Source organism: Schistocerca nitens, chromosome 9 (assembly GCF_023898315.1).
Source record: "Schistocerca nitens isolate TAMUIC-IGC-003100 chromosome 9, iqSchNite1.1, whole genome shotgun sequence".
NCBI lineage: Eukaryota > Metazoa > Arthropoda > Insecta > Orthoptera > Acrididae > Schistocerca > Schistocerca nitens.
The window spans coordinates 388,531,163-388,556,275 of record NC_064622.1 but is presented as its reverse complement, the minus strand read 5'-3'; the positions used below and the strand labels follow the sequence as shown (position 1 = coordinate 388,556,275).

At 40.7% G+C, this 25,113-nt stretch overlaps 1 protein-coding gene across 1 annotated transcript in view; it reads right to left on the bottom strand.

The window, feature by feature from the left end:
* Window positions 1-25,113, bottom strand: part of LOC126204464 (fatty acyl-CoA reductase wat-like) — a 267,772-nt gene that overhangs the window by 128,323 nt on the left and 114,336 nt on the right. The window contains exons 3-4 of the mRNA XM_049938851.1: window positions 13,998-14,246; window positions 9,403-9,548 (exon numbers count right to left, since the gene is read on the bottom strand). Of these exons, the coding sequence (XP_049794808.1) occupies window positions 9,403-9,548; window positions 13,998-14,246 (395 nt within the window). The remainder of the gene's footprint in view (window positions 1-9,402; window positions 9,549-13,997; window positions 14,247-25,113) is intronic.

Here is a 25,113-nt window from a genome sequence, read left to right as displayed (position 1 = left end):
GCAGATAGCGCCGTTGGTAAGAAATGGCATGTGTGACTTCTTCACAAAATGCTAAAACACAAATTCCCGCCAGAAATAGTACAATTAATAGCTAACCTCATTGGAAATAGAAAAGGACAAGTATGAATTGGGGATCAAAAATCGTCCTACTTCACACCCAGAGTGGGAGTCCCTCAGGGTGCCATTATCTCCCCACTGTTATATACGATTTACACAGCTAACATCCCAAGACACAAGTGGTGGAATGAAGGCATAGCTCTGTACGCGGATGACTCCACTTACTGGTGTTATGTATCCACCTGCAATGCAATCAATGAACGAGCTAACAGCTACATCAGAAAACTTGTAACCTGGTTCAGTAAATGGTGAGTGCAGCCTTATCCAACCAAGAGTCAACTTATCCTATTCAGACATAGAAATTTCACTAATCGCCAACAACAGGACCCCCACAAACGCAACATTCGACTTTGAGAACAAGAAATTACTCCACAACCAACTATTTTGGAATGTCTCTCGCTGAACTCTTAAATTGACAAAAAAAAACAAGACTGAAAAGATTAAAACAAGCTGAAAGCCGACTCATTTTAGTACGTCTCTTGAAATACTGAACATGTTGCTCTTCTTACACACAAAATATTTATTCGACCTATTCACGAATATGGATCTCATGCATGGATTATGCCATCTAACCAAACGAAAAAAATTCTTGCGTAGGCTTGCGCGGCCAGAGTCAGTCGACATAAATGTTTTTGGGTATGGTACCACGTCATATTGTATAAAACTATGCTCTAGAAAACCAACGTTTCGGCCATGGTTGCATCGGCCTTCTTCTGGGTCACCAGTAAACCCAGAAGAAGGCCGCTGCAACGGTGGTCGAAACGTTGGTTTTACCCAACAGTAGCGTTATACAATATGACGCGGTACCATACCCAGAAAACTTTTATGCCGAAAAAAATTGTGTTTGCTGAACGGAGGATGCTTAAAATAACCTGAGATCTACGTTATAACTTCCCAACAAGTTCCCTTTACGAAACACTTGAAACTAGAAACATGCTAGGCAGAATAAAGGAACGAATCACCAGGTTCGGGCTCAACAGACTACGTAACAATGGACTTACAAAATCATTCTTCAGCACGATCCCCCAAAGTTTAATCTTCCGAAATTGAAATATGCAGTGTCGAAATTGCTACAACAGAATCCTCTGGAAAATGAAGAAATCAATGAAACCGTGAACAGATCAAGAACACCTACAAGGATTTGGGTTGATGGAGCAAACTGATACAGCAAGAACAATTTACTGAACAAAATTACTTCAATCAGGTCCTATAGAAGAAGACAATATTTTCTGCATCGACTAGATTTACAAGGTTTTCTCCTACAGAATTAGGCTACATCAGCAAAATTCCAAGATCACAACATAACGTTATCAAGACCATTGAGATAATCTGAATACACAGTCAACCAATCCCAAACAGAGCTTTTTCGGTCCAGAGGTTTTTCCCTCACTCGTTAGACAAATGCCGCGATTTTGACTGAATAAGCACCCAATTGTCCTAAATAAATGGTGTCACACCAGCACAAACCTCAACTATTGGCTAAAAAGGGCTATGCTCTCCTACAGCCTACATATACTTCAGAGGTGGAATGAATGGTAAAAAAAGGCTTAATGAAGAACAAAAAGGAGCTAATAACCAGGATGATACACTGTAGCTAGCGATACTTCAGGAGATTAAACATGTTAGAACTAGAAGTAAACTAATTAACAGGTTTTAGTTAGTTGCACAATAATATTTTGTAAATTTCAGAAGCGTTCAAAGTGGTATTTAAGGAAGAATCTTATTTGTGAATTGCAAATTCAATTTTTCCACTAAAGTAAATTAAGTAGTGACATAACATTAACAAGGAAGAAAAAATATAGTTATACGTTGTGACGATATACGAGGGTGATTCAGAGACTACAGTCTCCCATTCATTTTCATGGAAACTAGATACAGAATGCATACTCTCCAATACTCCTTTCCGGACTACCACTTGCTTGTGAATTGAGTGTGTGGGAGTAAATGGATGACCGATTTAATATTCGTGTGTCTATTACCTAGGTATTATTGTACTTCAGTGCAAAATAGTTCCAACACAATATATAGATTGTAAAGTTCATTGCAAAGTATGAACTGTATAAAATGAGTGGATTCTAAGTTGAGTGATTTAATTTTGAATTAATTTATTTTCGGTACGAAGCTACGTTATTCCAAAACACTAAAGCAACCAAACCACCGAGCAACCAAACCACCGACATCTTATTAGATGTTCTAGGCATGAAAATAATACTGTGACACTTGATGTTAACATTCTCTCTCTCTCTCTCTCTCTCTATATATATATATATATATATATATATATATATATATATATATATATATATATATATATATATATGTGTGTGTGTGTGTGTGTGTGTGTGTGTGTGTGCGCTGCTGACGAAGTTTATTTACTTTTGACAGACATTTTAGAAGTGGAAATTCTGTAAGCTGCACCAGTATTATCAATATTTACACATTTCTAATAAATAATTCAGGTCACCGGGTATTTTTTAACATGGCACCACTCTGTTTAATTCACATCGTTTCGTTAATTTTGGACACGTTCAAGAAAGCAGCTCTAATGCTATATTCTGATCAGCCTTTACGTTTCAATGGCTGCTAAAATACTGGAGCCTGATTTGCTGTTTCGTGTTTATAGCGAGTAAAATACTAGGATGTTTCGTTGTCATGATTGGTAAACTGCCATTTTAACCTTAGGACAACTGTGCGAGTTCTGCCATCTCAGTGTAAGTGTAAGTTTGCTAGTGTCGCCATCTTGATTTTTTTTTAAATTCCACCACTGTCTTCATGGATCGTGACATCATTGTCCACTCCCTATATACACACAACTCACGCACGTGACATAATAACCACTTTACGATAACATAACGCCATATGTATAACATCATTAAGTGGGCTAGAATGGCATATGTACTAGTCACACACGATAATTTTCTCGTAAGATATTTTCTATTTGTTTGTATCTGGTGACACGCCATCACTCACTGTATTTACTATTATGACGATCTCATCATCGTCACTATTAACTTGCATAGAAGTTATCATTTTTTCCGTCATTCTTTCTCTTCAGCCTGCTAATAATAAAATGACGAGTAAGATATCTGCGTTTTTCTCTACAGGCCATAGCACACGAAGCATTCAGCCATCCCAGTAGCATCTGCCCCTCTTTCCAGTTCCATTCATGGATATTTCGCAGAAAGAAAGACAGCCGAGGCTCCTCTGCATGAGTCAAAATTTCTCCGTCTGTATCCATAAATATGCAAAAAGTGCTTCCAGTTGCAAACAAAATGGCTTCGTGGCGAGCTCAGTGTACTGCATGTACGTGAAGTTTCCATCACTAATGACAGCATACGGCATCAAAGCTTTGCACTGTGGTGAGAAAAGTCAGGGGGTAGGAATATGCACATATACACATGGCGGTAGTATCGCGTTCACAAGGTGTAAGAGGGCAGTGCATTGGTGCAGCTATCATTTGTACTCAGGTGACTCATGTGAATGGGTTTCCCACGTGACGGGAATTAACAGACTTTGAACCCGTAATTGTAGATGGAGCTAGACGCACGGGGCATTCCATTTCGGAAATCGTTAAGGAATTTAGTACTCAGAGATCCACAATATCAAGGTAAGGTTCGAGTGTCTACATCTACATCTACATCTACATCTACATTTATACTCCGCAAGCCACCCAACGGTGTGTGGCGGAGGGCACTTTACGTGCCACTGTCATTACCTCCCTTTCCTGTTCCAGTCGCGTATGGTTCGCGGGAATAACGACTGTCTGAAAGCCTCCGTGCGCGCTCTAATCTCTCTAATTTTACATTCGTGATCTCCTCGGGAGGTATATGTAGTGGGAAGCAATATATTCGATACCTCATCCAGAAACGCACCCTCTCGAGACCTGACGAGCAAGCTACACCGCGATGCAGAGCGCCTCTCTTGCAGAGTCTGCCACTTGACTGTATTAAACATCTTCGTAACGCTATCACGGTTACCAAATAACCCTGTGAAGAAACGCGCCGCTCTTCTTTGGATCTTCTCTATCTCCTCCGTCAACCCTATCTGGTACGGATCCCACACTGATGAGCAATACTCAAGTATAGTTCGAACGAGTGTTTTGTAAGCCACCTCCTTTGTTGATGGACTACATTTTCTAAGCACTCTCCCAATGAATCTCAACCTGGTACCCGCCTTACCAACAATTAATTTTATATGATCATTACACTTCAAATCGTTCCGCACGCATACTCCCAGATATTTTACAGAAGTAACTGCTACCGGTGTTTGTTCCGCTATCATATAATCATACAATAAAGGATTCTTCTTTCTATGTATTCGCAATACATTACATTTGTCTATGTTAAGGGACAGTTGCCACTCTCTGCACCAAGTGCCTATCCGCTGCAGATCTTCCTGCATTTCGCTACAATTTTCTAACGCTGCAGCTTCTCTGTATACTACAGCATCATCCGCGAAAAGCCGCATGGAACTTCCGACACTATCTACTAGGTCATTTATATATATTGTGAAAAGAAATGGTCCCATAACACTCCCCTGTGGCACGCCAGAGGTTACTTTAACGTCTGTAGACGTCTCTCCATTGATAACAACATGCTGTGTTCTGTTTGCTAAAAACTCTTCAATCCAGCCACACAGCTGGTCTGATATTCCGTAGGCTCTTACTTTGTTTATCAGGCGACAGTGCGGAACTGTATCGAACGCCTTCCGGAAGTCAAGAAAAATAGCATCTACCTGGGAGCCGGTATCTAATATTTTCTGGGTCTCGTGAACAAATAAAGCGAGTTGGGTCTCACACGATCGCTGTTTACGGAATCCATGTTGATTCCTACAGAGTAGATTCTGGGTTTCCAAAAACGACATGATACTCGAGCAAAAAACATGTTCTAAAATTCTACAACAGATCGACGTCAGAGATATAGGTCTATAGTTTTGCGCATCTGCTCGACGACTCTTCTTGAAGACTGGGACTACCTGTGCTCTCTTCCAATCATTTGGAACCCTCCGTTCCTCTAGAGATTTGCGGTACACGGCTGTTAGAAGGGGGGCAATAGCTGCAGACCGCACGAAGTCATGGACCCAGGCTGTCGACAAGGCACTGTGCAAGCTGGTGCGGCCCCATTATGGTGTGGATTATGTTTACATGAAATAGACTGGGTCCTTTCGTCTAACTGGAGCGATCATTGACTGGAAATCTTTCGGCTACTTGGACACCATTTGCAACCATTAATGGACTTCGCGTTCCCTGGAAACGTTGGAATTCCTGTAAATGACAAGGCGCCGTGTCACCGCGCTACAGCTGTTTGCGATTGGTTTGAAGAACATTCTGCACAGTTCGAGCGAATGGTTCGGTTGCCCGATATGAATGCCATCGAACATTTATGGGAGATATTCGAGAAGGCAGTTCGTGCACAAAAAGATGCACCGGCAACACGCCTTAGCAGCTATGGACGTCTATAGAGGCAGTATGGTTCAATATTTCTGCAGGAGACTTAAAACTACTTGCTGAGTCCATGCCACTTCAAGCTCTTGTCGTACGCAGGGCAGGAGGTGGTCTGACACTATGTCAGGAGGTTAGCATGACTTCTGTCACCTTAGTATATGCTGAACGTTGACCCGAGTTCTAGTATATAAAAATAGAATGAGTGTATGGCATCGTTGGCCGGGAGGCTCCATGCGGGGAAGTTCGGCCGCCATATGCGAGTCTTATTTCATTCGACGACGCATTGGGCGACTTGCACGCCGATGATGAGGATGAAATGGTGATGAGGACAACACAACACCCAGTCCACGAGCGAAGAAAATCTGCAACCCGGCCGAGAATCGAACATGGGCCCGCTTGCATGGAAGGCAATCACGTTACCACCTAGCTAAGCACACGGAGGTATATAAAAATAAAAAGATAGAGCACAATTGGGGCAAGTATGCGCTGATGCTTCTTGATTTCTTCACAATTCAACGAAACCTATGCTGGTGGTGAAAGATGAAAAAACCAAACATTCCGTTTTATCACACCATCAAGTTCTCCTTCGCTCCATTGTTGTTGTTGGGCCTACCTTTGAACGACTTCATGAATTTCAAAAATGGTTCAAATGGCTCTGAGCACTATGGGACTCAACTGCTGTGGTCATCAGTCCCCTAGAACTTAGAACTACTTAAACCTAACCAACCTAAGGACATCACACACATCCATGCCCGAGGCAGGATTCGAACCTGCGACCGTAGCAGTCGCACGGTTCCTTACTGCGCGCCTAGAACCGCGAGACCACCGCGGCCGGCCTTCATGAATTTAAGTACCTGGATTCCATAAAGCCGAATAAAGCATGAATTCAGGTACATGGATTCCACAAAGAATAATAACAGTGAAGTGACAGAAGAGATGCATCAACGAATATCAAACGCTAATCGTATGTTGTTTAGCCTGAAAAATTTATTCATGTTACGACTGATATTACAAAAGAATAAGATCCAGCTAAACATGACCGGTACTTTTATATGGTTTTGAAACTTGGGCGAGATCAGCAACAATTGAAGAAGTAATCTGTGCCTTCGAGAGGAAGGTACCTCGAAGACCTATGAACTCATCTACATTACCGTGGAAGGTAAATGGAAACGAAGAACAAATTAAAATCTCTACCAGCTGTTTGGAAAATCAGACATTGGCCAAATATTAGGGTACAAGGAGATATAATGGTCTGGCTGCAAAGATCCCTCCCATAACATATTCTTCTTTCTCAGCCTACTGGAAAGCGTCCAGGGGGGTGTCCAGGGACACGATGGAAGGATCGAGTATTAACAGTGTAACGTATATGCAACCAATATGTAACGCAGCTGCAGCCAATATTGTCTATGTTCGTCTAGGAAATTGGGCTCGATAAGCAACCTGAGCTATCAGGAAACGGAATCTAACCTACACAACACTGTGTGCGTGTTGTATGAGTGTCAGTTTCTCTGTCATTTAAGCTCTCAACAGATCGTTGCATGATAAACTTAATCTGACTGCGTATTTGAATATGAATTTGCATGTGATACAGAATCTGACTTGTGCAACGGAATTTACTGGGTTAGAGTACATGCCATGTTGTGGTGTGTCAGTGTCTCTGTTTTGGCATTGACCTCTTTAGATGATTGCTTTTTTCCAAGTAATTTACAGCAATTCGCAGCAGCATGCAGCAGCAGCGGCTAAAGCTTATTGTTACAAAGAATGAATTTAATAAAACGGAGTTTGCTTGGGTCCTGTTAACTACTGAATAATTTTTGAGAAGCGATTTCATTAATTAAGTCTATTTGAAACTTCAGAATCATCATGAGCAAGTATTAATAATGACAATGACAAATGACATATGTGTAAATAATGTCTAGTGCCAGATTAACAAATTATTTCAATTTCAAAATTGCATTAACATTTAGCAACCACAGTATATTATTTAGATGTGGAGAATAATATTATTATTTGGAGGACAAGGAGGCTTCTTTCACTGACAAGCAAAACAAGGGATTATTGCATACTCGGACTAACAATCACGAGCCTAACCCTGCAATTGCTTTCGCGCTATGCTTGCGAATTTTACCTTTAAATCCATCTTCAAGCGTAGTTAAGCCATCTAGATCTCTTCTGGCTATATAAATGAAATCAGGCCTTGAGTGTGGTGGGATCTGCCATCACCGACGTGAGGGCAGCGTAGCACGTCTTCTGTCTCGGAGCTATCGACCGACACTACTCTTCCACTCTCGCAGACATACCTCGCCTCACAACAATGCTTACAATCGCGCTCCTATGTTTCGCCCTCAGATTGTTACTGTCGATATCTGAGTCCTTATACAATGCAAAGAATAGCGTTAAGTTAGATATATTATGTAATGGGGAGTTCTGACACACTCGTTATAACAAATCATAAAGAAGTGGAGTCGACAGGAGTAGCAGATGGAGGGACTAGCATCTGCAACAGACATCTGCTCTGCTCCGACCAATCTCCTATTTAGGGTTTCCTACCTCAGCCGATCACTTTGTTGTCCGGCTGTCCGTCTGTCTCTCCAACTGTTGAGACCCCTTTTTCTCAGAAATGGGAAGACGTATGAAGTTGAAATTTATGTCTCATACTAAAGTCAACGCTATGTTAGCAGTGTAAGACATTTAAGCTTCTATGTCAGTGCCATTTATGTCACATATTTTGTTATCTTGTCAGAATCGTTGTCAATAATTGGTAAAAATAACGGAAATTCTCGATTCTCAGGATGTATGAACTGTCTGCGTATGTTTGTGCGGAACCCTCGGTACGTCAATCCTACTAACACTTGTCCGGGTTTTTTTGTGCTTTTTGTAACGTTTTGTTTTATAATTTTTTTATTGAGTGCTGTGTTTTGCATTTTTTAATGTAGTAATTTCTTTAGTTTTTCCTGCTGTATGCATTACAGGCGCGTTAATGTAATAAATTATGGTTATGGTGATGATGATGGCGGTGGAAAGTTCCTATGGGACCAAACTGGTAAGGTCATGAGCCCCTAGGCTTACACTCTACTTAATCTAACGTAAACTAACTTACGCTACGGACAACACACACATCCATGCCCGAGGGAGGACTCGAACCTCCGACGGGGGGAGCCGCGAGAACCGTGGCAAGACGCCCAAGACCACGCGGCTGTTCCGCGCGGCCATCATGAAGATGATGATGATGATGATGATGATGATGGTGATAATGACGAGTTGAAGCTTTATTATTCTAGAATTGGAAGGAGAATCAGCATTGGTCGTATTTTTTTGTTTTATTATCTACAAAATCGATTTTCGGTCACTTAGTGACCATCCTCAGTGCTGTAATATAGAATTAAAATTGGTAGGCACTGTTATCAACTAGCTTATAGCTCAGTGCTGTAATATACAATTAAAATTGGTAGGCACTGTTATCAACAAGCTATAAGCTAGTTGATAACAGTGCCTACCAATTTTAATTGTATATTACAGCACTGAGGATGGTCACTAAGTGGCCGAAAATCGATTTTGCGGATAATAAAACAAAAAAAATACGACCAATGCTGATTCTTCTTCCAATTCTATCTACTATTTGGTCGTGGTGCACAGAACACTCCATGGAGTCGCCAATCAATAAAACTTTATTTTTCTGCCACATTCAAACACAATCATAAAATTTTAGAGTGGCAATGAAAGACCTTTTTGCGCGAGCCCATTACCATTATTACATAAGAACGGCGTACTTAGTTTTGTTTACTAGAAACGCTCTAATTGCGCCGTATACTTGCCGATTCTCTGAGCTGCCGTCCACTTACTTGGGCAGGATCTGCGCCACCTGGTCGTCATCCATGACGCTGAGCAGCTTCAGCAGTTCCTCTGTGGTCATGGAGGGCGGGTAGAACTTCTCCTCCACCTTGGCAAAGGTGCAGTTCGAGTACGCCGTAGAGACGTGTATAAAAGCCTGGAAAAAGAAAAGGAAGCTACCTCAGTCACTGCTCGTTGACACCTGCAGCAGAACCGCAAATATTTCACCATTTCATAAATGGTTCAAATGGCTCTGAGCACTATGGGACTTGGTCATCAGTCCCCCAGAACTTAGAGCTACTTAAACCTAACTAACCTAAGGACATCACACACATCCATGCCCGAGGCAGGATTCGAACCTGCGATCGTAGCGGTCGTGCGGTTTCAGACTGTAGCGCCTAGAACCGCTCGGCCACTCCGGCCGGCCCACTTCATAACATCAGTGTGAAAGGGGCAGATTTCTTCCTATACAGCAGCAGATATACGAAGCGTTCTACAGAAATGGAAAAAAGCACAGACCGTTCAAACTGCTGGACGTACGCTCAGTTGGCGAGAACTGGGAAGAGGCAATCTACCCAGGAACATTGTCTAACATTTCGTTTTGATGGCCCAGGTGCTATAGTTGCTGGAAATGTAATGTTGCAGAGCCGTACTGATCTCCAAATCTTTGAGCATTGTACAATCATCGCTCGACGTTGTTGTGACACTGTGCTCCTTCTCTGTGTGCGTGTTTTCAGGGATGAATTCGGCCCTGAGTTCATGCTGATGAATGAAAATGCGCAATCGCTTTGAACTTCGCAGGTGCAGGAACTGTTGGAACGAGGGGATATGGGCTGGTGTACCCGTTACTCACGACTTAACTGCCATCAGTCACGTGTAGCATGCGTCGGGGAGAAATACGAGTATTGCAGCACGTCCGCATGCTCCAACGACCTTCCAGCAGTTGTCAAACGCGCTGGTGGAGGGATGGAATGCCTGCCACAAGAACTCATTACCAACTTTGTGGCCAGCATGGAAGCCCATTTCAGAGCATGCATTCCCGTCCGTGTTGGTGAAACACCCTATTGAGAACCATGCTCCACCTTCCGTAATGTCCAAGGGACCATCATGAATCGCGGTGACTTCAGTGTAATTTTTGTTTTTGAATAAAAGTGTTATTTCTGTTCTCATTCCATATTTCTCTCTGTTATCTTTTGTACTATACTGTAGCTTTTTTCTTCTATGCATAATGCAAGTCTCATCGAGCTATTGGCAGTGACTCATCAGGCTAAACTTCTTTCATCCTTAAGTAGTGCGCAGCAATGATATTTGATATAACTGGTACCAGGCGGGGATGTGACATTCCACCACTAACCCAAGCCACTGCAGTGAAATGTATGGCCGGCCGAAGTGGCCGTGCGGTTAAAGGCGCTGCAGTCTGGAACCGCAAGACCGCTACGGTCGCAGGTTCGAATCCTGCCTCGGGCATGGATGTTTGTGACGTCCTTAGGTTAGTTAGGTTTAACTAGTTCTAAGTTCTAGGGGACTAATGACCTCAGCAGTTGAGTCCCATAGTGCTCAGAGCCATTTGAACCATTTTTGAAATGTATGTACGTGGAATCGGTACAGTAAGATGGGTCGACTTGGAGGCATGTGACGACGTAAAGGATCTACCGTGTTTGGACGTGCATATTACCACACAGAGACTGAAGTGCTCGAATTCTTGTTGTGTCGGGTGCACAGTCCAACGTGTCTTGATGTAATGCCATTCCGCTTGGAACAATGTAGCGCGACGCAGAAAAAGTACAGTACTAGTAAATCTACATTACTAAACGAGTTATCTGTGACCTGGTCTCACTTGCTGGTTGCCTGTCTGACAGCTTCCAAGGGCAACAAAAATTTGCATTATCAACATTTCATATGACTATTGATCGAATTTAAAAATTTAATTACAGCCGTGACCTAATCATTAAGAGGCATAATCTCGTGTTAAAAGTTTATCCAGATAAGGCAAGTATTGAGTGGTTATAATTAAAATGCGGCTAATCACGGAGGTCCAGTATGATGTGCAATTATCGTATGGCAGCGAGACTTGGTCTATGCGTAAATGCGGAATAGATTAACGCTGGAAAAAAATTTAATTTTGGCCATAAGGTGCAAATCTGGCGCTGTGAATGCAAGAAAGATATACAGAACTGCTTCTGTATGTAATGGATTAGTAACGGGACGTTCACAGAAAACGTCAAACAAGTGAGAAAGGCATAATATTTATTTTATTATTTATCGACGCTTACATAATTCGTTCAATACGAGCACCGGAGACGTCGACGAGATGCTTCATCCGTAAAGCGACGTGATAAATAGTTTTCGTAGCAGTTCCGGTGGAATCTGAGCAATGCGCCCTTGTATACTGGCCTATAAGTCATGTAGGGACCGAACGTGTCCCTCGTAAACGCGTTCTTACAGATATCCGTAGAGCCAAAAGTCACATGTATTCAAATGGTGATCTTGCAGGCCATGTGCCTGGAAAACGTCTGGAGTTAACGCGTATGTGGAATGCAGCATTAAGTAGATCTTTTACTAGGCGAGCGATATGAAGTGTTGCACCATCATGCATGAAAACAGAGGTTTCCACACTGTTGTGCTCTTACAAAGCAGGAATCACACGAGTCACGTGCTGTACAATGCGATCTCGATAACGTGCAGAAGTCACGGTACACCTAACAGGCCGTCTGGGTGCATTCTCTTCAGAGAAGAACGGGCGGAGAATAAACGTGCTTGTGAATCCACACTACACAGTCACATGCGGCAAGTGCAGTGGCTTTTCTGGGCACAAGACGCTGTTTAACAGCACCCCAAATTCGGCAGTTCTATCTATGCGCTGCATTGGTAGTGTAAAATGAACCTCGTCGCTCCATAGAATATTGCCCGGCCACATGTGAACTTCTTCTATCCGTACTAGAAACTGAAGAGCAAATTCAGAACGTTATTGTGGATCGTGAAGTTTCAGTTGCTACACCGTCTGGATGTTGTAGAGTGTAAAACAGACCGCAAAACTTTCCGTACTATTGACCTCAGGATGCACCATTCCCGTGACACTGCTTGAGCACTAGCAACACCCGGGGCCCGTTTTACATTGCCAGTTACAGTAACAGAAACCTCGTCAATAACTTCTTGCGGCATAGGACACCTTCCTCTGCCAAATGCCACACCAAGTTCACCCGTATTTTCAAATTTCGTTATCATCTTGTTTAAACCTTTTAATGACATCGGGCTTCTCCTCATACCTTTCAGTCGGTGATACTCTCTCAATGCAGCACTGTAATCGCTGCACTTCGCATAGAACAGTTTCACTAATAGCGCACTGTCTCTCTTCTCGATGGCCATAAGGTTCACTCACATTATGGCTTGTCAAAAGACAGCGTGAATGTCATACCGCGAGACAAACAGTGTTCAGCCTCACTGATGGTCACAATGTGTGTGTTTAAACAGTGTCTGTACCTTCACATTACAATGTCCTTTGGACATGTATACATGGCTGAAGGAACAGACACTGGTCTGACGATTATAGCTGTTGTAAATATTACGAAATGAATTGGCGCATATGCAAGTTTGAGTCGATTCTGCAAACAATCCGGGTTTCGAGTCCCAGTCTGGCACAAACCTTCATATATCAAAAACAGATGACGTCAATCCAGACTCTCAAAATGCGAATCCACTTCGTAATATTTAGCACAGGACTTTGTGATGTGAAGGTACAGACACTGTTTAAACGCAGGCATTGTAACTAACAATGATTACTGATAAGGAAGACACTGGTACTATCAATTTACATGCATAAGGGTGCATAGATACAAAACTGTTTATACTGACAGTTATCATTCACTTGAAGCCCAGATACAGCCATACAGAAAACATTGTCGTAAACTTTATGAAGTGTTTGTGGAAACAATGTTCAACACAGAGAAAAGACAACCAACACACTGATGCATGTATATATTAAAGCATCACATATAAAAATATCTGAAATTGTACCTGTTACACTCTAAATTTTAAAAAAATAAAGTAAAAAAACTTTTCTAAGTTGTCAGCATCTACTTAATTGTGAATGTGTAAGGTGAATGTAAAATGACTTGGTTCCACCTCATTACGATTAATCATACAAATGATTTATGAAACATGAAACTAACTTTTGTCGTCTTGCATTTGCCTCACAGTCATACTGGTTATACTTAAAATATGAAATTTTTAGAATTGAAATACTGATTCTATTATAAATATAAATGTCAAATTTTTCTCTTTTTTTTTGACAAAATGCTATTCACATTGGTGGTAAAAAATTGTGTAGAATATCCTGATTGTTTTTTTTAAATTTACACCAATTCAAACTGTGTATAGTAAATGTTACACAATTAAACAATAAATCTTACAAGAAAGTTGTAGACTTTTAATTCGAAAATTGCTCTACAAGGCTATGTTTGTGTGTTAGCTGTCACAGAATTTCCTCAGTTAGTGCCTCCACCACAGTTTCAACCTAGGGGGCTATAGATCCTAAACACACCCAACACTAACATAAACTGTTCATCATTAAACAATCATTATGCAGAATATGAATATTAGCAGTCACCTTGAGGTTGGGCATGCGCTTGGCGAGGTTGATGACATCACGGGTGGCAGCCACATTTGTGTTGGCAGCGATGCGCAGAATCTCATCAAAGCGCACAGTGGCGGCGACGTGGAAGACGACTGACACTTTGCTGGCCAGTTCTTCAGCGTCTGCCGCACTGATCCCCAGCCCTGGCTGAGAGCAGTCCCCTGCTATGGGCACCACCTTGCTCATGTAGTCTGGGCAGGTCTTGCTTGTCTTGCTAAAGAACTGGTCAACAGCAAGAGAAGAACAGATAAATCGATTGCTTGTTTAAGTAATGTTTTGGCAACAGGTTTAACACTGTATCTCAGATTTCTGAAACAAATTTTGCTAGCCACTCTTCATATCATGTGACTTAGTAATAAGTTCAAAGTCTTTCTAAATGCATTTCCCGTTAAACTGTCAACCCCTATTTCATTCTGTGACAAATTATTGGAAATTAATCAGCTTATCCTTCTGTAATAATTCCAAATATCGCTGCACAGTAATACTGTAGCCATTCATAGGACTGACTGGAAGAACTGTTACACAGTTATACAAAAATGAACTACTACTATGCACTATGCAGTACTGTATAATATGACATTTACTGTAAGATGTATACCACATATATATTAATGAAATATGTGCAGTCTACTTCTCAGAACATGTATTTTATTGTTACAAGTACTCACCCAATTTCATTTAGTCTTACTATCCAAATATTTTGATTACTTCATTCCCTTTTTGTTAAAGAGAATATAATTTTGTATTTCTAGTATGATCAATTTTTCTTATTCACCTTATGTCAGTGTACTATGAAATGAAAATACATTTTAATGTTTCCACTATAATCAATATTCATCTTAATATATTCATGCTAATGAAAGGCATTTCATATCATAACTCTTGACGATCAGTTTTATCACTTTCAACAATTTCATACATCATACCCTTATTAAAATCCAAAGTTCCAGCGTTACAAGCATGTGAAAAAATATGCATTTCAGCAGCTTTCTTATAATTCTAGAAAATCATTCATTATTTCGCATCAGACATCTGAAACTAACTTGAAAAAACAATATGAGCTGAAATACAAACAGATACATTGACAGAGGATGTAAATATAAATAACACAAAGCACACCTTGAAAGCTCTGTTTATATATGAGGTGTAGAACTGAAATAATTATAAATGCTCAGAAAACCTGATAAATAATAAAAATTCTGAGGCAAGTTTTCAAATAATAAACAGATTATTATACAATCATGAAAAGCTGTTAGCTCATGAATAAAGCAATTCAGGAGCTACAAGAACAACTAAAAATTAATATTATGATAGAGTTACTGATATTTAAAAAGACAGGTGAACTGAAAATTCAGTAGATTACAATAGTGAAAACGTAACTTATGCATTTACAACATTATCAATAAATCATAATAATCGCTTATAATGCATCCCCTTGGCGAGAATGAATTAATTTCATGTCCAGTTTTGTGAAAGAGAGTAAAATCACTTTATACTGGAGTATTAGTGGTCTCTTGAACCACACTTTTCATCAAAATGTACAAAATAAATCCTTATTCTGATTCTGGAGGAAAACAAGCATAATCTATAGAAAATTGTATGAAATTAAAGTTGTCATCAACCGTAAAGTTAGTTTGAACAACTCATTGGTTTACTATGCACAACCCTCTTAGAAGTGATGTGCTATTGCCTTCTGCCAACCTTTGAACTCACCCTGCCCGTTACGAGTGAACATACAGTACAACATGGACTCCAAACCATGGCGCGACGCGGCATTTTTCATGTTAATAAATAGTGCCAGATGTGAACGAAATGATTAGTTACATATAAAAATCCAAGAACTAATCAGGATGTATAGGATGTTTGGTTAACGCCGTCGAGTGAAATCACAGGTATTTTCTTCATGAGCTAAAAGAACTTATTTACGAGGAAATAGTGTCAAATTTAAATTTTCTTTTTTTTTTTTTTGTATACTGCTATAGTGTCTGTTCTTGTCACACAACTATTAGCGTCCCAGCAGCGCTTGTTCTTGAAAAAACTTGTTCTTTAGCTGAAGTTCCGATAATCGTGACATAACCCGAAATTTTGCCTGACATAAACACAAGAAATTATATACAAGTTTTCTTGATACTGCAAAATTCGTTTAAAAACGACTACTACTAGTTTCATCAGTGTCTATTGTCGGAATAAAAGTGTATTTTAACGTTCCTAAATCGTATTTAACCAACACATTTCCTATTGTTTACTAGTTAGATAGACGCGATCTAGGCCTAAATTTTCCGAGTTATAAACGTTTAAAAACCTGACCAAACACACCTGATATTGTAAATTCTCTAACAGTAAATTAATTACAAATTCATTCTTCTGTCATTGTATCTCTAAATCAGTACAAAAGAAATCAACCACCGCACATAAGACCTGTGTGATGTTTTTTATCTACACACAGCAAATCTCGCGTCCTTGACAAATTTAAAATATTCTTTAAACTTAATTATTCTTTCGAAACTGACCAGGAGTGAGAAATGTGGGAGCTGTTGTAGGGTAGTGAGTAAAGGGGTTTGTTGCCAGTCTTACAGGAAATTTTTTTTTGGGGGGGGGGGGAGGGGGAGGATGCAGTGGGGTGAATTTTGGGAGAACAGAAGAGGCTCTCTCCTGGAACTGCAGAGTATGCTATAGGAACATTTTGATTGGGGAACAGGAAAGGAAAATCTGTGCCCTTCAGGCACAGTTGGAGGAAGTAAGGAAGGAACACATAAGGATCAAGGGAGATAGAGGGGAGGAGGGTGGTGGGGAACTAGCAACTGGTAGGAGGATAGGAAGAAAGAGAACACGATCTGGCAGTTTTATCATCAACACCAAAAACAGGTATCCACCACTGCCAGAGTTAAGTGGAGAAGAGCCTCAGGTAAAACAAGGAACAGTAAATGTGCAGCACACTTCAACCGAGGCCAAGAAGCCTAGGAATTTACAAAGGGCTTAGGAAGAAGACCTTCCCCCATGAACCATGGACTTTGCCGTTGGTGGGGAGGCTTGCCTGCCTCAGCGATACAGATGGCCGTACCGTAGGTGCAACCACAACGGAGGGGTATCTGTTGAGAGGCCAGACAAACATGTGGTTCCTGAAGAGGGGCAGCAGTCTTTTCAGTAGTTGCAGGGGCAACAGTCTGGATGATTGACTGATCTGGCCTTGTAACATTAACCAAAACGGCCTTGCTGTGCTGGTACTGCAAACGGCTGAAAGCAAGGGGAAACTACAGCCGTAATTTTTCCCGAGGACATGCAGCTTTACTGTATGATTAAATGATGATGGCGTCCTCTTGGGTAAAATATTCCGGAGGTAAAATAGTCCCCCATTCAGATCTCCGGGCGGGGACTACTCAAGAGGACGTCGTTATCAGGAGAAAGAAAACTGGCATTCTACGGATCGGAGCGTGGAATGTCAGATCCCTTAATCGGGCAGGTAGGTTAGAAAATTTAAAAAGGGAAATGGATAGGTTAAAGTTAGATATAGTGGGGAATTAGTGAAGTTCGGTGGCAGGAGGAACAAGACTTTTGGTCAGGTGATTACAGGGTTATAAATACCAAATCAAATAGGGGTAATGCAGGAGTAGGTTTAATAATGAATAAAAAAATAGGAGTGCGGGTTAGCTACTACAAACAGCATACTGAACGCATTATTGTGGCCAAGATAGACACAAAGCCCATGCCTACTACAGTAGTACAAGTTTATATGCCAACTAGCTCTGCAGATGATGAAGAAATTGATGAAATGTATGACGAGATAAAAGAAATTATTCAGGTAGTGAAGGGAGATGAAAATTTAATAGTCATGGGTGACTGGAATTCGTCAGTAGGAAAAGGGAGAGAAGGAAACATAGTAGGTGAATATGGATTGGGGGGAAGAAATGAAAGAGGAAGCAGCCTTGTAGAATTTTGCACAGAGCATAACTTAATCATAGCTAACACTTGGTTCAAGAATCATAAAAGAAGGTTGTATACCTGGAAGAATCCTGGAGATACTAATAGGTATCAGATAGATTATATAATGGTAAGACAGAGATTTAGGAACCAGGTTTTAAATCGTAAGACATTTTCAGGGGCAGATGTGGACTCTGACCACAATCTATTGGTTATGAACTGCAGATTGAAACTGAAGAAACTGCAAAAAGGTGGGAATTTAAGGAGATGGGACCTCGATAAACTGAAAGAACCAGAGGTTGTAGAGAGTTTCAGGGAGAGCATAAGGGAACAATTGACAGGAATGGGGGGAAAGAAATACACTAGAAGAGGAATGGGTAGCTCTGAGGGATGAAGTAGTGAAGGCAGCAGAGGATCAAGTAGGTAAAAAGACGAGGGCTAATAGAAATCCTTGGGTAACAGAAGAAATATTGAATTTAATTGATGAAAGGAGAAAATATAAAAATGCAGTAAATGAAGCAGGCAAAAGGGAATACAAACGTCTCAAAAATGAGATCGACAGAAAGTGCAAAATGGCTAAGCAGGGATGGCTAGAGGACAAATGTAAGGATGTAGAGGCTTGTCTCACTAGGGGTAAGATAGATACTGCCTACAGGAAAATTAAAGAGACCTTTGGAGAGAAGAGAACCACTTGTATGAATATCAAGAGCTCAGATGGCAACCCATTTCTAAGCAAAGAAGGGAAGGCAGAAAGGTGGAAGGAGTATATAGAGGGTTTATACAAGGGCGATGTACTTGAGGACAGTATTATGGAAATGGAAGAGGATGTAGATGAAGATGAAATGGGAGATAAGATACTGCGTGAAGAGTTTGACAGAGCACTGAAAGACCTGAGTCGAAACAAGGCCCCGGGATTAGACAACATTCCATTAGAACTACTGATGGCCTTGGGAGAGCCAGTCATGACAAAACTCTACCATCTGGTGAGCAAGATGTATGAGACAGGCGAAATACCCACAGACTTCAAGAAGAATATAATAATTCCAATACCAAAGAAAGCAGGTGTTGACAGATGTGAAAATTACCGAACTATCAGTTTAATAAGTCACAGCTGCAAAATACTAGCGCGAATTCTTTACAGACGAATGGAAAAACTGGTAGAAGCGGACCTCGGGGAAGATCAGTTTGGATTCCGTAGAAATGTTGGAACACGTGAGGCAATACTAACCTTACGACTTATCTTAGAAGAAAGATTAAGAAAAGGCAAACCTACGTTTCTAGCATTTGTAGACTTAGAGAAAGCTTTTGACAACGTTAACTGGAATACTCTCTTTCAAATTCTGAAGGTGGCAGGGGTAAAATACAGGGAGCGAAAGGCTATTTACAATTTGTACAGAAATCAGAAGACAGTTATAAGAGTCGAGGGGCATGAAAGGGAAGCAGTGGTTGGGAAGGGAGTAAGACAGGGTTGTAGCCTCTCCCCGATGTTGTTCAATCTGTATATTGAGCAAGCGGTAAAGGAAACAAAAGAAAAATTCGGAGTAGATATTAAAATTCATGGAGAAGAAGTAAAAACTTTGAGGTTCGCCGATGACATTGTAATTCTGTCAGAGACAGCAAAGGACTTGGAAGAGCAGTTGAACGGAATGGACAGTGTCTTGAAAGGAGGATATAAGATGAACATCAACAAAAGCAAAACGAGGATAATGGAATGTAGTCAAATTAAATCGGGTGATGCTGAGGGGATTAGATTAGGAAATGAGACACTTAAAGTAGTAAAGGAGTTTTGCTATTTAGGGAGTAAAATAACTGATGATGGTCGAAGTAGAGAGGATATAAAATGTAGACTGGCAATGGCAAGGAAATCGTTTCTGAAGAAGAGAAATTTGTTAACATCGAGTATAGATTTAAGTGTCAGGAAGTCATTTCTGAAAGTATTTGTATGGAGTGTAGCCATGTATGGAACTGAAACATGGACGGTAAATAGTTTGGACAAGAAGAGAATAGAAGCTTTCGAAATGTGGTGCTACAGAAGAATGCTGAAGATAAGGTGGGTAGATCACGTAACTAATGAGGAGGTATTGAATAGGATTGGGGAGAAGAGAAGTTTGTGGCACAACTTGACTAGAAGAAGGGATCGGTTGGTAGGACATGTTTTGAGGCATCAAGGGATCACAAATTTAGCATTGGAGGGCAGCGTGGAGGGTAAAAATCGTAGAGGGAGACCAAGAGATCAATACAGTAGCAGATTCAGAAGGATGTAGGTTGCAGTAGGTACTGGGAGATGAAGAAGCTTGCACAGGATAGAGTAGCATGGAGAGCTGCATCAAACTAGTCTCAGGACTGAAGACCACAACAACAACATAGGAAGAAGAATGTGCTGCTGCTAGGTAGTAGCCATGGGCGAGGTGTAGGCCCTCAGCTACAGGAAATTTTAGGCGCAGCGTACCAGGCCATCAGTATCTTCAAGCCAAATGCAGGGCTAAGTCATGTGACAGAGGACCTAGGGTCTTTATGTGAGGTCTTTACAAAAGAGGACCATGTAGTGTTGGTGGGTGGGGCGGGAAACAGTTTGGACAGGGATGGAGCATATGACATAGGTGGTGACCAGTACAAGATACCTTCCCCGACTCATGGCACCAACGTACACTTTGTTGAGCTGTTCCGGCGTCATGATCGACCACACATTGATGGAGCTGTGTGGCCAATCAATGTGGGTTTAGGGATGGCTCTGAGGACAGCCAACTTTGCTCGTGTTTCTCTGGTGCCCGTCGGGACTATCAACAGATGGGGTTTCAGTAGGCATGGCCTACACCTAAGCAGGATTAGCAAGGGAAAATTGGTACACCTCATTCATGAAAGTATAGGGAGTGGATCTCGAGCCACACATGGTCAAATGCCTGTTGCCATAGGTAGGAAAAGTAGGTCTTTTTTAGGATAAATCCAGACAACAGGTTCCCCTGCCTAAAGAGTATCTCCAGCACTTTAAAAATTACTGAAACAAGACTGATTTTAACACCTCAAATATCACCTATACCAGATGTCACGAAGAAAGACAAACCATTGGAAAGAGTAACATGGGGCACTTCAGACTTAACAATCTTCCATCAAAACATGCAATCAATAAAAAGTAAAATACAACTATCGTAAGTTGAGCTCCAATCTCTGAACTGCACAATAGTTTGTATTACTGAGCACTGGTGTAGAGACACAGAAATCCAACATGTAGTATTATCATTGTATGAAAAGGCAAACTCTTACTGCAGAAGTACTTCAAGGGGTGGGGGATAATGCATTTATATCAGAAAAGGAACACAGTTCAAATGAGGACATGACCTCAGTATCGTCAGTGAAATATCAGCTATTGAATTAACAGGGCATGATAACACCAAGAAATTAATCATTTTGTGTGTGTATAGATCTCCCAGTGGTAGTGTAGACACTTTTTTCAACAAGTTAACAGAAGTTCTAGATAAAGTCACAAGTACAAAGGTAAACATGATTCTGTGTGGGGACATTAACATCAACACTAACATCATAAATGAATCCAGCAGCACCTTCATAAACATTCTTTAAAGCTTTGGCATGTCCCTAATGGTCAGTAGAGCAACAAGGGTCACCAGATCGAGTTCATCAGTAATTGACCTTGTGGCCACAAATATGGATAGGGAAAAACGTGATGTAGCTGTAAAAGATCCAGGACTATCAGACCATCTCTGTCAAATAACAACAGTAAAGTCAGGCATCGAATCATTCCCTAAACTACAAGCCTGCAAACGACATCCATCAGAAATCAACAGATTTTTCAAAGGAACTAGAAAAACAAAGCTGGGATGAGGTGTATAGGGATACCAATGTGAATATGAAATTCTCTAAATTCTTCACATTGTTTAAATTGAACTTTGAAAAGGAATTTCCAGAAGTATGCTCGTCTGTATCAACATCCTACAAAAAGATATGGATAACAGCAGGTATTAAGAAATCCTCCTAAACACTTAAACACCTACGAAAAAGATTCGAATTGGTCAAAAATTCTTAAATTTCTATCATAGATACAAAAATAGCTATAGGAAGGTGCTGATTGCTGCAAAAAAGTCATTTAATGACAAAATAATATATAATGCAGAGAATAAAAGCAAAGCAGTCTGGGATGTTATAAAAAAGGAAATTGGGAGAGGGAAATAGATGCTGAATAACATACTGCTAAGGGAGGGGGATAAGGTAATAAATGATCCACAGCACTTAGCAAACTATGTAAAAGAGCATTTTTCAAGTATTGCAGAGAAGTTACAGCAAAAATTCCCCCAGACAAATATAACACCTGTAAATAATCTTGCACTAAATCCAATGATGTTACTTACAACCACAGAGAATGAAGTCAGTAATACAATTCAAAACCTAAAAAATAAAAAGTCAGTAGTCTTAGATGAAGTACCAATGTGTGTACTGAAACAATGCATAGGGATTACACAAGTCCCCTTAACAAATATAATAAATGAATCCTTCACACCAGGGACATTTCCAGAGCAGCTAAAACAGGCAAGAGTTGTACCTTTGCTTAAGAAAGGTAATGCAGAAGACATAGAAAATTACCAGCCCATTTCCCTGCTGTCAGCATCTCAAAAATAATACAAGCAATTATGAAAGACAGAGTAATGAATTACCTGAATAAATGCAATATTTTAAGCAAATCACAGTTTGTTTTCTGATGTGGCAAAAATACGGAGTCAGCCATAGTAGAATTCACAAAAGTTGTACCTGATGCTCTTGATAGAGATGAGTGTGTCACAGGCATATTTTTGGATCTTTCTAAGGCGTTTGATACAGTCGACCACAAGACTCTATTGAATAAATTAGAAGCATTAGGAATAAGAGGGGTAGCTCAGACTGGTTTCGATCATACAGATAGGGTACAAAGAGTAGAGATAACACATACTTCAAATAGATCTAAACATTTAGTAAAACACTTATCAGAACCAAAATATATTAATATAGGGGTTCTGCAAGGTTGCATATTAGGACCAATACTGTTCCTGATATACATCAATGACTTTCCCGGTAGCGTTACTCATAGTGAAAAAATCCCCTTTGCTGATGACAGCAGTATTATAGTCACTGAGAAAACAAGAGAACTTCTTGCCAAGAAAGCAAATGAAACTCTCAAGGAAGTTTATGATTGGTCAATAACTAATAAAGTGACATTGAACATAAAGAAAACTATTGCCATGAATTTCAGTTTGAAGAGGAAAAATGACAATGTTAAAAAGTGCCTGTTATGCAATACATTTTATGCATTTAAGGATTACATAGCTAAAACAGAGTAGGGGTTTGATAAAAAATTTATACAAATAAATAATAACAATAATGATTATAAAATATCCAACATTACACGTAACACCTTCACTTTATGTTTTTCCTTCTTTTTTTCCTTTCTAGAAATACTTACTCCCAAGCTATGCATGGCACAATACTAACACCTCTTCCTCTTTCTGAGCTCAACATCTCAGTCATTATGGAGGGATGCTGACTCAGTTTTGCAGGATAGAAAATGAGAAGGTGTGGTACAGAAAATGGCCAAGAGATAACCAGTGTGTGTGTGTGTGTGTGTGTGTGTGTAGTGAGTGAAGTGTTATGAAACAATGTGTGTATAGCGTGTGCAGTGACTGATAGTGAGATATGAGTGAACAGTGTGGCATTACATTATTTAATAAGTTATTTGTAAAAAAAAGTATTGTATACCAGGCCTTGCCACAGTGGTTACACCGGTTGCTGTGAGAGCACCTAAGTTAAGCGCTGTCGGGCGTGGTCGGCACTTGGATGGGTGACCATCCAGGCCGCCATGCGTTGTTGCTATTTTTCGGGGTGCACTCAGCCTCGTGATGCCAATTGAGGAGCTACTGGACCGAATAGTAGCGGCTTCGGTCAAGAATACCATCTTACGACCGGGAGAGCGGTGTGCTGACCCCACGCCCCTCCTATCCACATCCTCCACCGAGGATGACACGGCGGTCGGATGGTCCCGGTAGGCCACTCGTGGCTTGAAGATGGAGTGCTTTATACCAGGAGTAAATCTAACTAGAAGTCTGTAAATATATGTTTATACGAATTAGCTTATTTTAAATTGATCTAAATTTGTAAATACGTTGACATGTCCAATATCCTTGTAAAAAGAGATCTACAGATGAATAAAGCTACTACAGAATATGACATGATATGCCTCAGGATGACAGCCAACAATACGTAAGTAGAAAGTAGAGGACAATGAAGCAAGCAAACTATCCTAATAAACATAAGTCCATAAGCAAATGGATTCTCTGATACGGCATATTATGATGGAAAACATAAACACCTTATAACAGAACGTAGAATACAGCACGTCTCCTTGTCGAGGTCTGCACACATTTAGAATTCCCCGCCAAGTTCAAAATACTTGGACAAACGTCCACAACGCATTCCAAGAGTTCAAAGACGCTACCAACAGGGCTGTAAAAATTCCAAGGCTTTTATATATCCCCACAAAAAAATCCAGTGGGTTAAAGTTGTCGGTCCTGTGTGGCGATCGTATTGGTGAGCCACGACTGATAACACCTGCTGTCGAAGGTCCATGGTACATATTCCCGAACAGCGACATCGATGTGCGTTGATGCACTATCATGCATATGTCACAAACGGAGCATCATCCAAGGAGTGGATTATTTGTGTTGGAGGAAATGAGGGTACGTCATACTAGTAAGTCGACGAGATTGGCAATGTGGTCTTATCGATCTGTCATCGACGACACCTGCCCAAATGTTCAAAGAAAATCTCCGCTGAGATACAAAGGTACTAAGCGATTTCTTACTAGCGCAATCGTGCATCTTGTGAATATTTATGTATACCTTCTCAGATAAAGTACACATGAAGCATGAAGACAAGCAGTAAAAACTTTCACCATGTGCGGGCCGGGATTATAGTGCTGAAATGTAAGTCTAAAACGTTGATGTATCACTATGCTGTAAGGGTGCTGCAGACGATAACCGAAGGGGCCCTGCTTTGAAAAGAAATGGAACCTCATACTATCACTCCTGGCTATATGGCAGGCGACAGTCAGGTTAATACCCCATTGCTGTCTGGGGCGTCTACTGACACGTCTTCAGCCGGGAATCTCGTCAAGTGTAGTATAATTGTCTTC